This window comes from Fusarium solani (assembly GCF_023522795.1).
Source record: "Fusarium solani strain SB1 chromosome Unknown bctg00000006, whole genome shotgun sequence".
NCBI classification, from domain to species: domain Eukaryota; kingdom Fungi; phylum Ascomycota; class Sordariomycetes; order Hypocreales; family Nectriaceae; genus Fusarium; species Fusarium solani.
Genome location: NW_027072151.1, coordinates 210,931 through 224,950, shown reverse-complemented (window position 1 = coordinate 224,950; position 14,020 = coordinate 210,931). Strand labels below are relative to the sequence as shown.

The 14,020-nt window shown below is 52.1% G+C and overlaps 6 protein-coding genes across 6 annotated transcripts; 2 read left to right on the top strand and 4 right to left on the bottom strand.

Annotated features, from left to right (window-relative positions):
- Window positions 1–1,507: 1,507 nt before the first annotated feature.
- On the bottom strand, window positions 1,508–2,554 carry MRS44_009766 (uncharacterized protein; the record flags this gene model as incomplete). Its single annotated transcript, XM_046273939.2, has 1 exon — window positions 1,508–2,554. One exon carries the CDS (start codon window positions 2,552–2,554, stop codon window positions 1,508–1,510), a length of 1,047 nt encoding a protein of 348 aa, XP_046131801.2.
- A 760-nt stretch (window positions 2,555–3,314) lies between these two features.
- MRS44_009765 (uncharacterized protein) lies at window positions 3,315–3,820 on the top strand (the record flags this gene model as incomplete). Its single annotated transcript, XM_065620291.1, has 2 exons — window positions 3,315–3,383; window positions 3,521–3,820. 2 exons carry the CDS (start codon window positions 3,315–3,317, stop codon window positions 3,818–3,820), a joined length of 369 nt encoding a protein of 122 aa, XP_065476064.1.
- Window positions 3,821–5,629: 1,809 nt separating this feature from the next.
- On the bottom strand, window positions 5,630–6,298 carry MRS44_009764 (uncharacterized protein; the record flags this gene model as incomplete). Its single annotated transcript, XM_046281313.2, has 1 exon — window positions 5,630–6,298. The coding sequence occupies one exon, from the start codon at window positions 6,296–6,298 to the stop codon at window positions 5,630–5,632; it is 669 nt and encodes a 222-aa protein (XP_046131802.2).
- Window positions 6,299–6,674: 376 nt separating this feature from the next.
- MRS44_009763 (uncharacterized protein) lies at window positions 6,675–8,009 on the bottom strand (the record flags this gene model as incomplete). Its single annotated transcript, XM_046281314.2, has 1 exon — window positions 6,675–8,009. The coding sequence occupies one exon, from the start codon at window positions 8,007–8,009 to the stop codon at window positions 6,675–6,677; it is 1,335 nt and encodes a 444-aa protein (XP_046131803.2).
- Window positions 8,010–8,889: 880 nt separating this feature from the next.
- Window positions 8,890–11,094, bottom strand: MRS44_009762 (uncharacterized protein; the record flags this gene model as incomplete). The annotated part of the gene is made up of 1 exon (XM_046281315.2): window positions 8,890–11,094. The coding sequence occupies one exon, from the start codon at window positions 11,092–11,094 to the stop codon at window positions 8,890–8,892; it is 2,205 nt and encodes a 734-aa protein (XP_046131804.2).
- A 433-nt stretch (window positions 11,095–11,527) lies between these two features.
- On the top strand, window positions 11,528–13,170 carry MRS44_009761 (uncharacterized protein; the record flags this gene model as incomplete). The annotated part of the gene is made up of 2 exons (XM_046270271.2): window positions 11,528–11,771; window positions 11,822–13,170. 2 exons carry the CDS (start codon window positions 11,528–11,530, stop codon window positions 13,168–13,170), a joined length of 1,593 nt encoding a protein of 530 aa, XP_046131805.2.
- Window positions 13,171–14,020: the final 850 nt, after the last annotated feature.

Sequence of the window (14,020 nt, the reverse complement as noted above, 5' to 3'; positions counted from 1 at the left end):
TACTATATTTAACTTACTGCGGCGAGCGACCTCGTCTTGACGTCGACCCTCAGGATCATAGGGCCATCCATGCTGGTGCTTCTGTGACGACAGCGTGGAGGGCGGCCCGAAAGCCGGAATCCTCCGACGGGGCAGGGGCCGATTCACGGGGGCGGTTCTGAGCGTTGGGAGGCATTGTGGGCTATAATATCGTTAGCTTCACCGGAAAGGGCGCCAAAGCAGGTCGGTGGGATCCAGTCTTACAGAGCGTTGAGCGAGAAATGAGGAGATGTGAAATGGAGAGGATGCGTTATATATCATTGGGTAAGATCAACAAAGGAGGCCGGCGTATCGTACTCTCCGCCTCAATGTACGGCCATGATGGCCAAGAGCGGCTGTTATATACGTAGGTTCTTGGGTGCAAGGGCCCTGCCAGATTGTATGCGTCAGCAGAGGTGCAAGCAAGTTGCAGAACTCTCTGGACCATGTCCTAGGCTGGCTGTGCTCAATCAAAGGCCGATACTGTAGGTTGTTCAGTGGTCAGGCTATATATAGGAAGATGGGTTAGCTTGTCCGTCTCAATGACGGATTAGTTCTCGTTCATCTTCGCGGAGACTAACTCGTAAGGAGCTTGTGATATCAACTTACCCGGATGACTGCGATATATTATTAAAGAAGAGTGTGATCTTACCTTTAGACACCTGGGGAGATGTGAAGAAGTTGGAGTGAGGAACGAGGGAGAAAGTGTGAGGGAAGGGGGGTTTATATACCTGACTCAATCAAGACGAACGCGTCAAGTAACGGCGCTTTTGAGTTTGTAGCAGTATACTTGTTGTGGCGATCCGTGGCTCCCGGCAAACAGTCATAAGAAAACAAGGAGTCATTTCCACCTCACTTGGACAATCAGAGAACGAACTTTTGTGTTCCTCATCATGTTTCAACGGAGCGCATCTCCTATGATAACATGAAACGCAATCATCCATACATGAGAGGCCTTGTTTTCAATGGAGTCTCCAACACCCATTCACATTGGAACAGTTGAGTGATTGCGCACACAAAGGCTTCTCACTTGGCATCACATGGCGGTTATCTGTTCACATTACATGTTCACCAACGAATCTTTCAGCGATGTCAATGTGTTCAAATGCTTCCCTCTAATGACAAACCGGGGAACAAATCATACAACCAAGCACTCCCAATCCTTCCTGTCCACGTCTTCAAACAGATCCACTGACCGCCTACATGCCAAGGGAATTAAACACGGTTGACCATCCTGGTACCTTCCTTGCCGCCTGCCGATTCCCGTTCGTTGATCAACCCTGAGACTCCCGTATGACGGCTCCGTTGTGGGGCACCGTCGGCCATGGTACCGATGCGACGACGCTACGTTCCGACCCAGCGCAAATTGGCCACCCCAAAGGATGGAGGGCCGCACGCCACAGCACGAGATCTACCAAGGTTAGCGACAGTCCGCATAGGAAAGCCTCTGACTCAACAATACCTAATACTTTCATCAAGCGAAGAACAGTTAGGTGTCATTCTTTGTGTCATCGTTGCTTCCATAAGCCCGTTTGATGGCACGCTGGGTGGCTGATTGGTAGGGTGGGACATCACCAGGGTCGGCGAGAGGATGGCGGCTGATCTTCGACCCCCTGACACTGAGGCGAGTCTTCTTTGGACCGGGTAGAGGAGCCTCCATTGGAGGTTCCCAACCATCCGGTGTGTTGAGGATGATCTTCCCATCTTTGCACACCGGGATCGCGGGTCGGGATGGAACCGTGCCCTGGCTCTCCTCATCCTCTGTGGTGGGCAAGCCAGATGCAAAGGCTCGGCCGTCTGCAGGTCTGGTTTCGGTCTCTCGTGCTCCTTCGTGGTGCTGGCGCATGTCACGCTCGGCCAAAGACGTGCCGACATCAGGGGCCTGAGTCTGCTTGTTCCCGGCCTCGATGGCCTTGAGGATGGCCACCATGTCCTTCTTCAAGTTCTGTAGCGCCTCGATCTGAGCCTTTGAACTGGCAGCCACCTCCTTCTTCAGGTCCTGGAGGGCCTTGCTTTGAGCCTCTAACACAGCGTCCTGTGCATCCAGACGCTTGAGTACCTCAGCAATCTCGAGTTGGACAGTGTTTCGGAATGATTCGATCATTTCAGCTCGTTCCTTATCGAAGCGGTCATTCATTGCCGCAATGACTTCCTGCATACCAGAAGAGGGCATGGGAGTGGTGGGTGAGTTCACCAGAGAAAGTGCAGTCGTCTGCGGGAAAGGAGAGGTTAGCACGCAGTGATCAGCTTGTTTCTTTGTCAGGGTCGGTGGTACCTCCTCAGTGTCGCTTTTGTTCGTTGAAGGCTCGGGCTCGCTGGTTCGGGCTGCCTTTCGGGGCCTGGGAGGGACTTGATCGCTCGGGCGCGAAGCGTCTCTTCGAGTCAAACTCGTTCTCTTCATCTTGTTCTCGTAGAGTGTGCGTGGAAGGGGATGTTCGGGGATCCGTAAAAGACAGAATGTGTTGTGACAGAGTTCAAATGCAAGAGAAACGCGGGCCTGTTTTCTTTGTTTTTTCTTTGCCGGCGACGGCCGCATCTTGACTGCGACAGTGAATCACAGTCTGCGTTGACAAATGAGAACCGCATCCATTCCTGGCAAATATGACATCACTAAAACGAGAACCTGTTCATCGAGGCCGTCAACACAGGGATTGAGCGTAGCACCCTAGATGTTCCAGACATGAGTCAAACTTGACGATATCGCCTAATACACAAAGCAAGAGAGAATAGCTTAATCTGATTTATTTTAAATTAAACTGCAAGGCTACTGTCCGCACCTCTAACGCATCGTTACTGCGATGTTGCAGGCCGACACCATCCCACGCGAGGTCAATCAAGGCGCCACGTGACCACGATCTTGCGTGCGCCGCCGTTCAGCCGCCATGCAGGAGAATTAATCTACCAGCAAACAAAGGTGGTGCACAGTCATCACAACGGGAGTGGTGTTTGGGGTTATGCCGCCTTGTGTTGATTATTGTGTTAGTTTATATTCTGCCTGATTTCTTTCTTAGCGACGTCTTTGATCACAAAACAATGTGTGAGGGTATCAAACAGTAAAAGGCCATTGCACATGGATTGGTCTGTATAAGACTGGACAGCAATTAATGCATGAGCCAGCCATGTAGACTACCAGGGCCAATGGCACATCACGGCACCTTTATGATTGCAAACCGATTCTTAGAATTAAAACAGTAATGTCTGAATTGCTATGTTTACTGGCAAACAGTGACTGAGGTCACTATGGGATGGACTTGGGCGAGGTGTTGGTGAGGGGGCTGATGTGATCTCATCACGTGATGGGCGAGCGATCTCAGTTTGTTTACCACCCAGCAATCCATCACGCCCGTCTTCAACTTCGTTTCTCAGTGAATCACCCTCAAGAATTCATATTGAGTGAACCAACATGTCTTCCTCGCAGCAAACCCCCTCGAACTCTGGCCATGGCCAATCTAGCGGCTCCATGAGACATACCCAAGACGGAGCCGACGCTTCTCAGGCCTAGGGCGAGGCTCACCAGGCCCGGAACGGCGCCGCTCAGGCCCAGGAAGACGCTCCCCTCGGGCAGGCCGACCGTTTCCAAGGCTGGATCGGTCAGGTCCAAGGCCAGGCTCATACCGAGCACCAAGCCCGTCGAACAGGCCCCGACCCTGCTCGTGGGCCTGTTGTGATGCCGACTCTCGATGGAGGCATCATGGTCAGGAGCACCGACCCCGAGGATGCACGGCGCCTCATCGAGAGGCTTCTCTCCCCTCCCAACAACGGGCCCGAAACTCGGGACCTCGATGATCTGTCTTCAAGATAGACATCGCCTCCGCAGTCCTATTGCAGGGCTCAAGGTAGCACAGCCCTTTGGTGATTCTCATTCACTCTACGGGCCAGATTCTCCCGCCGTATGTGGCTTCTGAGGAGACAACCCCCGACCGTCGACTAGCAATGGGCAAACCCGCCCTGTTTGGTATGTTACAACACTCACTTTGACGAGATTCAGCCAACAAGATTATTTGAAAACAGGTTTTAGCATTCCTCCACATGAGCCCCGGTCACCGAACGCTTCATCACAAGACGATATTGACGAGATGAGTTGGAGGGATGGGTCGGGATGTTTGGGGTTGGGGTCATATTTATGAGCAAATGATAACACTTTTGCCCGCATGCTGGAACACGAGTGATGTGAAACGAATCTTTGACTTCAGTGACTGTTTTCTTGGCATTATACCACCACAACTGTCGTTGCAAGTTTCTGACGATACCAACACTTACGTTTGCCTTTGCTAACCAAAACTATAAGCCCTCTCCCCCTTTCCCTTCCTTGCTCCGGTATGCCCTCCAAGTTCCCCTTCCACCCCAATCCAGCCCACCCTTTACGCAAAGCGACAGCTACTGTACCACCGACATTGGCAGCAATCAATATGAACATGATTGCAGCAAGAACAATTATGAACTTGCGCCTTTTCATGCCAAAGCTTCTACGAGGGCAATTATAATCGATTCTGCTGACTCTCCGCCCCCGGTATCTACACCGGCCATATCTTTGTGTCCTTTTCTCCTGCGCGCCGTCATATGTTGGAAGCATCCCGAGTTCTTAGATGTCGCCCACGACCTTGTCGCAGCCGTGGTCTCGACGTCATGATGTGAGATTATAATCTCCGGAAAAGACATGCTTCCATCGCGAGTGTTATCTGAGCAACAGGGATATGTACACCGCTAACAACCCAAGGTATATAGACAAGACACGAGGTTCTACAGAACTGCATCGACTCAGTGTTGCCCAGTAGATGAATTAGAACACGCGGCGCACCCAGCGACGGCAGAGCTGCGTACGAGACATACGGCAAAACTTGGCGACATCCAAGCCCTCCAGAGATTTGATCAAAACCAGAACATGGCACTCCCAGGGGCACGGCCACAATTAACGACAGAGCTATCTGAGACATATAGCGACCACTGTGTTTAACCTGACGGGCCCGTTTAATGGGCCTGCCCTAATCTCTCCTTTAAGAATTATAGATTCCAGACCCAAGGTTTAACAGACTGGGTTTTACAGACTGGGTTTAACAAACTAGTTTGACAGACTCGAGGTTTGACAGACTAGGGTTTGTCAGACTGGTTTAATAAACTAGTTTGTCAGACTGGGTTTGACAAACTAGTTTGACAGACTGGTTTGACAGACTAGGTAGGTTTGACAGACTGGGTAGGTTTGACAGACTGGGGTTTGACAAACTGGTTTGACAGACTCGAGGTTTGACAGACTAGGGTTTGTCAGACTGGTTTAATAAACTAGTTTGACAGACTCGAGGTTTGACAGACTTAAAAGTTTGATAGACTGGTTTCTTAAGCTAGCTTTGACATACTTAAGTTTTCTTAAACTGATTTCTTATACCATATATTCATTCTATTTCAATGCCGCTATGGTTCCCAACGCTATGCTAAGCCTCATGCCTGATATCTTAATCACGATCCCCTTGATAATAAACAAGTGTCTCTCTTGCAAAGTCAGTGATTGTCCTTGGGGACGCATTTGAAAACTTACAACCAGATCAGCCACACGAGCTTCAAGGCCAAACCTTTGCGTCTTTGCGATGTTGATGCGACACACTAATGGGAAAGTCTCTCAGAATCCGGCGAAGACGCTGGCAGGGTCAATTGGCAGCAGACCGGTGTCCTTGTGTTGGTCGCACTCCTTCTGCAGTGCCTGGTACTCGTGGCCGTGGGGTCGACAAGCAAGGTCGATGGTGAAGGCCTGGCCCCAGGGGAGACGGGCGGGCATGCTGAAGGACCCATCCACTCCGCGAGAGTCAGGTCGGATAGACCACTCTCCAAGCCATTTAGCCCATGGCTTCTCAGTCTTCAGTGCTGGCATAGATCCAAGTTGGTAGATAAGAAGCTGAATCTGGTCCTTGAAAGACATGGCCGTGAATAAAGCACATACGTCGGTGTCATGGTCCACGTTGTTGCAGAGGATGCAGCCATGAAGTCCCTCGGGAACATGGAGGCAATGATCCATCTTGTGGTCAAGGCTGCCACAGTTGGCGCAAATGGGATCGGGGTGCTGACTAGCTCGGGGCAAGGGAGCCATCTGCGCGTGAAGATGGCCAAGTGTATCCTTGAGCTCCTTGATGTCTTGCTCGTGGCGCTCTTGCTGCTGCAGTCTGGCGTGGCGCTCTTCTCCAAGGTGAGCCTTGAGCTGCTCGATCTCTGCCGCGAGGCCCTCCACCAGCTCGGCGGTGGCGCCCTCGAGGGCGGAGTTAAACGCAGTCTTAGGGGGGACGGTAGATGACATGGTGGACGTGAAGGGGAGAGCGTTATCAGTCGGAGGGCAGAGAGGAGAGAAGGGTGTTGGACTTGAGTGAGGCTGGAGAAGAAACTTTGGTGAAGAAACGCCCAAAAGACCACGCAAGAAATTGATGATCGAAAACAGAAACGTTGGGACAATCGGGTTCTTCCGTTGCGAGCTGGTGAATTGCTACAACCATGATGAATCACTGTCACTGAATGCGAGTCTCACGGACGGTCTCCACGCAGCCTTGTTTGCTCGCGCTTGGGTCAACGCAATGAATTACGTGTACGGGGTCTCTAAGAGCGGATAATTTTATATTGGATGCGGCAAGGTCGGGCTCGTGAAGCTCACTATCAAAAGGTGGAGAGGGCATCGTCAATCATGGATGGCTTCTCCCAGCAGGCGACACCAGCATCCTCTCGATTTCTAGAAGTAACTTCCACTGCCGTAGTGCCTGCTTTCTCTCATCGAGCCGTCTCTGCATCCTCTCTGTAATATCATTCATCTCATCAATGATGTGATTCCATCTGGGATCGTTGGGGAAACCACTAACTTGACTCACACAAGCTTGCATGGTCTCGCTTATAGTGGTTGCTTCCTGCTGGGCCTCACTCAGTCTTCCAAGAAATTGCTTCCGGAACTGAAGCTTCTCCAAGGTCTCACGAACATTGACGCGCATGTGATCTCGAACGCTCATGATCAACCTGGCGTTAGATGCCAGGTTCACATTTGATAGGACCGTGTTTGAGCCTGTGCCGCCTGTCTCAATAGCGTTGAAGCCGTACTGATAAACCAGTGACCCGGCTATCGTGGTGACGAGCTGCTCGGCCAGAGGCAGTTGGTCCTTCTTCCAGATGAGGAGCACTGGCCTGACATGGACGACAACACTCAAAGAGATTTGGGCAAGGACATCGATTGTCAATCCGAGATGCCTGTTGATTCCTTTTAGGGATCTTCGATTGTACAACCTCATTCGCGTTCGGAGGTCTTTGGAACAGCCCACGTAGAGGGGGCTCTGCCTCATTCGGACCAGTCCGGTTGGGTCAAGCTCCTCATCACACATTCTCTCGTAGGTTCGTAGCAAAGCGTCAAACCTGGGCAACTCATCGTCTTTCGTAACCCACTTTGGAAGGGTCGTTGAGTGTCCAGGTTTGAACTTGTCGGCGTCACGGTCAACCAGGGCAACAAATTGAACATCATCCCTCTCTTGGACCGAGAAGGCTGCTAGGTTTCCAAAACTAACAGCTCCGTCATTGACGGACGAGATGTGCTTGGATATGGCCTTGTAGCCTGATATATAACGCTTGATGCCCTTGATCAGCTTTTTCATCTCCTTGATGTTTAGGAACCAGCCTCGCTTGTCTGTACGACTAAGGCCGATAACATAAACGCCTGGGACCAGTCCGTCGTCCGAGTCAGGCGTAGGGAGCCAATTTGTATCATCGGTGAAATAGTCAAACGCAACGGTGCCTTGTACAATGCTCTGGATGATGTCGTGAGGCATGCTGTGCAGCAGCTCGTACATCCGCCAACCCCTGCCTCGGCGGAGAGCCTTGACCGTCTCGACAACAGCGAACTGATTGTCACTGAGAATCTGGTTGTGTTCAAGGCGATCGGCCAGGTTCTGAAGCTCTAAACACATGGGGTATAGAGAGCCATCTTCTTGGCAGATCTTGATCAGATCCATTTGTTCTTGCCCACCGGGCATTGGCATCTCCGCGGTCCGGGCAGCGGGATCTACCAACGGAGCCGGGTCCAGTCTTTCCGGCGACGGAGTCGGATCGGGGGTCGAGAATCGCGAAGTGAACTCATTTTATCAGTCGTTCTCGAGTGTATTGGATAGATGAGTTGTCTGATGCGCTGTTGTGTTGGTGGAAGATGCTGTCGTTGTCAAGATTGGCAGGTGCGGCAAAACTGTTTCGCCGGACCATGAGCAACGTGATCACACATGCAGTTGACAAAGACACCGACCAATTGATAGAAATACCATACGTAAATGGAACATGTATAGAGTTATTTGCTTGATTCTAACGGCGGATCATGATCTATCTCAATTTCGACTTGGTTTCCACATCGCGCAGCCGAGGCGAGCGACCAGCCATGTTCTTGGGTTTTTAGGAGCCTTTCAACGTGCGAACCAAACAGTTTAGTATTCAAGTTTCATTATTTATCATTATCTCATCATGTACATCAATATGGAGATACGCTGTTGTTCACTTAGGACTCGATGCTGCCGTGCATCAATAACTGTACCTTTTGTTAAATCGGCCAACTTCTTTCATCAGGGTCATCACTATCTTCATAATGAACACTGATACAGGCACAAAATAGCAGTCAATACAGAAGTATAACATAAGCAATTCCCGTTTGCACAACTCTCTGACCCCTGCCCCTATCGCTCAACAGTTCACTCAGCTCCAACCTCATTGCTTGAACGCAGTGGGACGCCCCATCAACCTGCAGCCCTCCCCACACTTCATGGTGGTCTTCACCCCCAAGATCTATGGCCTCGGATGCCAGGGACCTGAATGGCCGTACGTACTGGCTCTCTGTCTCGTCGTTGCCACGGTGCCCTTTGCGCCCGTCTACTGGCCTCAGGAATCCTCGATGGGATGCCACTCATCGCAGTTACCCGACAGGGGTGGGATCCCGGATGTGAGTGCGTCACACAAGTCCATGTCTTGCGCATTTTCATCCTTCCACTGCGCGACGACGCTGACCGGAATATGGGTCCAGTCGTAGGCCAAAAAGGCGGATTTCCCCGGGAACTTGTGTAGAAGATGGCAAACGCCAAAGCTGCAATTGGCCGCATCCATCTCATGTATCTGGTCGATAGGGAGGATGCCAGCAATAGAATCGCTGTGACTGATTTCACTGACCGTAGTGTCCGTGGCAATCAGGTCGTAAGCCAGCGAAGAGCTTCCATCAGGGATGTATACCGCCACAAGCTGATGGAGGAAAGACCGGAGGAGATGAGCTTGAAGCTGAAGTTTTTGTGCTTCATTGATATCGTTGGCCTCCTTTACAACTTGCATAGCTGGAGGTACCAGGATGCCATGACCCTGAAGAGCATGGTACATCTCATTCGCTCGAGTCTCTGCCAGCTGGGAAAGCGCTCGATCGATCGCAATGAGGTCGTGCAATGCCTTGTATTTGGCATTGAAGGAAGCATACTCAGTCTTGAGGAAGTGCTTCCAGAGCCCAAGAGAAAGCCACATGGTTCCCATTGGGGCCAAACCGCGGCCGTACCCAGCGCACGCATCGTAAATCATCGAGGGCAGTTGGGGGTTTTTCTCCAAGACCTCGAACAGATCCTGATCTAAGGATTTGAACGAAAAGACCCTTTCGAGCCCGAACCCAGCGACCGCAGCTAGCTGGACCTTGACCATCCTCACGATATCATCTGAGTCTCCAGAGTCAAGGGCCACGAATAAGGCAAGGCGGTGGTCGTAGTCGACTAGAGGCAAGATTGAGCGGAAGGCCTTGGCGTCAAGCTCAGGGAGGATGAGCCCATCTCGGGAGATGACGCGTTGCACATGAAGCCGATCCAACATCTCCATGGCCATGTTCAGCGCTGGGGCTTGCATGCAACGTCTAATAACCCTCTTTGCATCGATGCCCCAAGATTGCATGTCGAAGACCGAGGCTATGAAGCCCCCCAGGTGGGCATCCTCGATGAGCCGATGACGATGGTGCCCTGCTTCCAGGAAGGCCTCGATGCTGCTTCCCCCAGTGTAGACGTAGGTTGCCTTCGTGTTTGGTTGACGAGCCCACCAGAGTTGATCTCTTCTCTCATCACGCGCAGTGGTGCGGTTGAAGACAGCAAGCTGTCCAGCATCGTTGTGCCAGGCTACATCCCGGTAGCTTGGCCCAAGAACTACGTGAACCTCTTCATAACCCTCGAGGGCAGTAGGAAGAAGTGGGCAATTGCCCTTTATTTCAAGGATCCAAATGTTTGGAAGACCTTTGACCCAGCGACGGGAGCAGTTAAACTGTGCCATGCGCCGTGCATGTTGAAGCTCTGTTCGGTCAAGACCAGGCTTGGACTCGTTGCCAGCCACGGTCGCGTCTCCGATCAATATAACAGCCAGAGACCTTTGGCCAATTCTATCTATCGCCTCGTCAATCTTAGAGGTGATACCCTGCTCCTCAATGACTTGGGCATTAGCCACTGGGTCATGCTCTGCGAGGGCGGCCAAGTTCAGCTCGGCGACAACGATACCAGGGCATCGTAGCTCGGCTATGGCTGGAACAATGTTATAACCAGGGTCGGTCGACATCGTCAGGACATGGAGGCTTGCTCTTGTGTCAGCGCAGATGTCAAACACCCACCGCACGAGAGCAATGAGGGCAAGTGCACTGTCAGCAGAAACCTGCGGATCTAGCTGAATGACTATAATAGCCCTCCGGGGAATGCCGCCATTCTTCTCCCACCCCAAGGGGTCAGTTGTGGTCTGCCACGCGAGGCGGGAACTACCAGGACAACGTCTGATGCCTCGCAAGGCTTGCAGGATATCGGCAAAAGTAGCAATAACCGCAGGGAAAGTTCCCTTGCAGAGCTCTGCAGTAATCTCCTCGGTAATCATTTGGCATTCATAGTCAGTCATGACAAAGAAACGCCGCAGATCGTTCTTATCACCCGTCGATGGAAGAGCTGTGGCTATCAATTCCATCAAGCTGGGATGTCGCAGCCGGTAGGGCGGAGTCGTGATATGCCCAAACCGCACCGGGGTGGTTCCAGGCTGGCGCCGAATTGGGGCACAGAACGACGTCAGGAAGGTTTTGAGCTCGTTAAGCATTCTTTCGGAGGTCGGATCGGGGGAAGGGTGTCGATCGGGGGGGCTCGGCCGGGGGTTCCCACAGGGACTCGGTTGTCAGACGAAGACATGATGAGTATCTATAGCAGAGAGTAAGTTAGCGATGGTCTTGACGTAGTTCACTTGGAATAATACTTTGAGAGAGTTTGTATGATGAAGAGAAAGCGGGATGTTGTAAGGATAATGTGTTGATGTGTTGATGTGGTGAATGTGTCAATGTGCATTCACTGCTCGCCAGCTGGCAGCAAACATTGCGGGCGATCAGCCAAACAACAATACCGGAGTGCACAAGCGATAAGCGGCGTTTGCCTTATCAGTTGAGAGGGGAAAACAAGGTCAACGAATCTTCTGCAGGCGCCTTCGCTCAAGCTCAACTTGCAACCTTCACAATCACAACCTCGCGAGTCCCTCCAACATGAGCTCCAGCAACCAGCTCCCCCCGCACCTCGCCGAGGTGCCTACCCTCCCAATTAGACGCGCCCGAATGAAAGCGTTTTTTAGACACCATGGGCGCTACAACGATGAGATGATGGCCACCTCCAGAGAGAAGGCGGAGGAGATTTTGTGCCTCGCCATCCACAACAAAGGGAAGGCTAGCATCAGCGAGGCATACTTCGAGTATGCGGTCGACCATACCATCTGGTATAACTGGGCAGAGTGTAAGTATTGCATTTTCCTCTCTATCTAACGTGTTGCTAACGATGCGCAGTTAACGACTTGGGGCCCCATGCAACGCCGCTCCCTGAGTGGCCATGGCCTAAGGCGAAGCCGGCTCCCTTCGACATGACCGAGGGTTATTCGCGCACTTATACTCTGTGGCTCAGAGTCCATGCTCCTACGGTGGAGCCCAGAGACGAGGCATCGGCCATCGCTAACGACGAGAAGGCGGCCGAGAAGGCCCTGGAGGATCCCGTCGCCAGATCCAGTGAGCAGCCGCCTGTTGCTGCAGAGCCCGAGCCCGAGCCCGAGTCCGTTGTTGCCGAGCCCGAGCCCGAGCTCGAGCTTGAGGCTGACGTTGTTGAGCCTGAGCTCGAGTCCGAGGCCATCGCTGCCGAGGACAAGCCCGGCCCTGAGCCTGAGGTTGCTTCCGCTCCCGCCTCTGCGCCGACCTCCTATGAGGTCGTCTTCCGGCCCAAGACTGAGGCCAAACGCACTCTGGCACCCGCCCAAGGCCTGAGTTCCTCTCGATGGGCCCCTCCTCCTGCTCCCCTCGTCGCTCTGGACGCCTTGCCGCCCAAGACCTCTCCTCCCGTCCCTCGCGGCAGCATGGCCTGCCCGCCGGTCCCTTCCTTGGCTGCTCGTGAGCATGTTTGGAAGGCGAAATACGGCGATGGGTTCAGACACGAGCCTGTTTGTGGCCCCTTTGAGGTCCGTATCCCTTGCTGGATCGAGTTTGAGGAACTCATCTGGGGCCATAACGGCCAGATTTTTGCAAAGGTCCAGGGTCTCATCCACAGAGACCTTGCCATCTCATGGGAAGATGAGAAGCCTACTTCTCTGAAGGGAGGGCAAGATATGTCTTTGTCGGTGGACTACGAGGGCCGCCCTTGTAAGCTCATCGTGGGCTTCTCCAAGGGTGTTGACCACACCAATGGGCCCAACCAGTCTCTGCTGCTGGGCCTTTGGAACAGCGTTCTTGGCTGGGCTGGTCTCTCCCATGTCGGCACCTCCATGACCCTGGCGGAGTATCTGAGGGTCAACCAGGCGCGCCAGGATGCTGTTGTCATCAGCACCACGAGCGGCCCCAAGAACCCTGTCCGTGCTCTCTACGAGCAAGGCCAGGAGAACGCCCTTGTTGCTCAGCAAGCGGCCAGGAAGGAGAAGTCTGCCATGGATCAATGGCAGTCCGAGGTTCATCAGATCCTCCAGAACCCCATTGAGGTTGCGACTGAGCGACTCAATGGCTGGGTCGTGGCCGGCGACCGAGACATGGATCTTCGGATCACCGTCGCTGAGCGAGTCTGGGTTACGTCTGTCAGTGACCCTGTTAAGATGGCCCAGGGGGGCTACTGGGCCAATTGCCTTCGCGCTGGGCTTCGCGTGGTGGGTGAGGACTAGGTTGTTGATTTGGGAGATGGGAATTCTGGTATGAGAGGTAGTCAGATGCAATAAACACGTTAAGGGTATATACTATGTGCTATATGATTGACTGTTATGACTATGAAGTAAAGGTTAAGTTGTTTAATAAGCTATAATCTGTTGAATCCAGTGTGTCAAACTAGTTCCTCTTTGCAGCATTGGGTTTTACTGTTGCTGTGTCTCTTTGTGTATTCTTTGATTATGTGTATGACTCGTATGTTATTAAAAAAAGTAAAAACCAGGTTATCAGACCTCGAAATCAAGTATGTCAAACCCAGTCTGTCAAACCTCGAGTCTGTCAAACCCAGTCTGTCAAACCTCGAGTCTGTCAAACCTACCTAGTCTGTCAAACCCCAGTCTGTCAAACCCAGTCTGTGTCAAACCTACCTAGTCTGTCAAACCCCCAGTCTGTCAAACCCAGTCTGTCAAACCTACCTAGTCTGTCAAACCCCAGTCTGTCAAACCCAGTCTGTCAAACTAGTTTGTCAAACCCCAGTCTGTCAAACCTACCTAGTCTGTCAAACCCCAGTCTGTCAAACCCAGTCTGTCAAACCTACCTAGTCTGTCAAACCCAGTCTGTCAAACCTACCTAGTAAAACCCAGTCTGTAAAACCCAGTCTGTGTCAAACCAGTTTGTCAAACCCTAGTCTGTCAAAGTCTGTCAAACCTCGAGTCTGTCAAACCTTAAGTCTGAGAAACCAGTTTATTAATATAGATCATTAATAGATTAAAAGGCGCATTCACTAGTAAGGAAAGACATATTATTATTCACGATGATTCCGAGCATAGTAAAAGATGTCAGCCAAAAGGCGCCCCAGGGCAGCAGGAA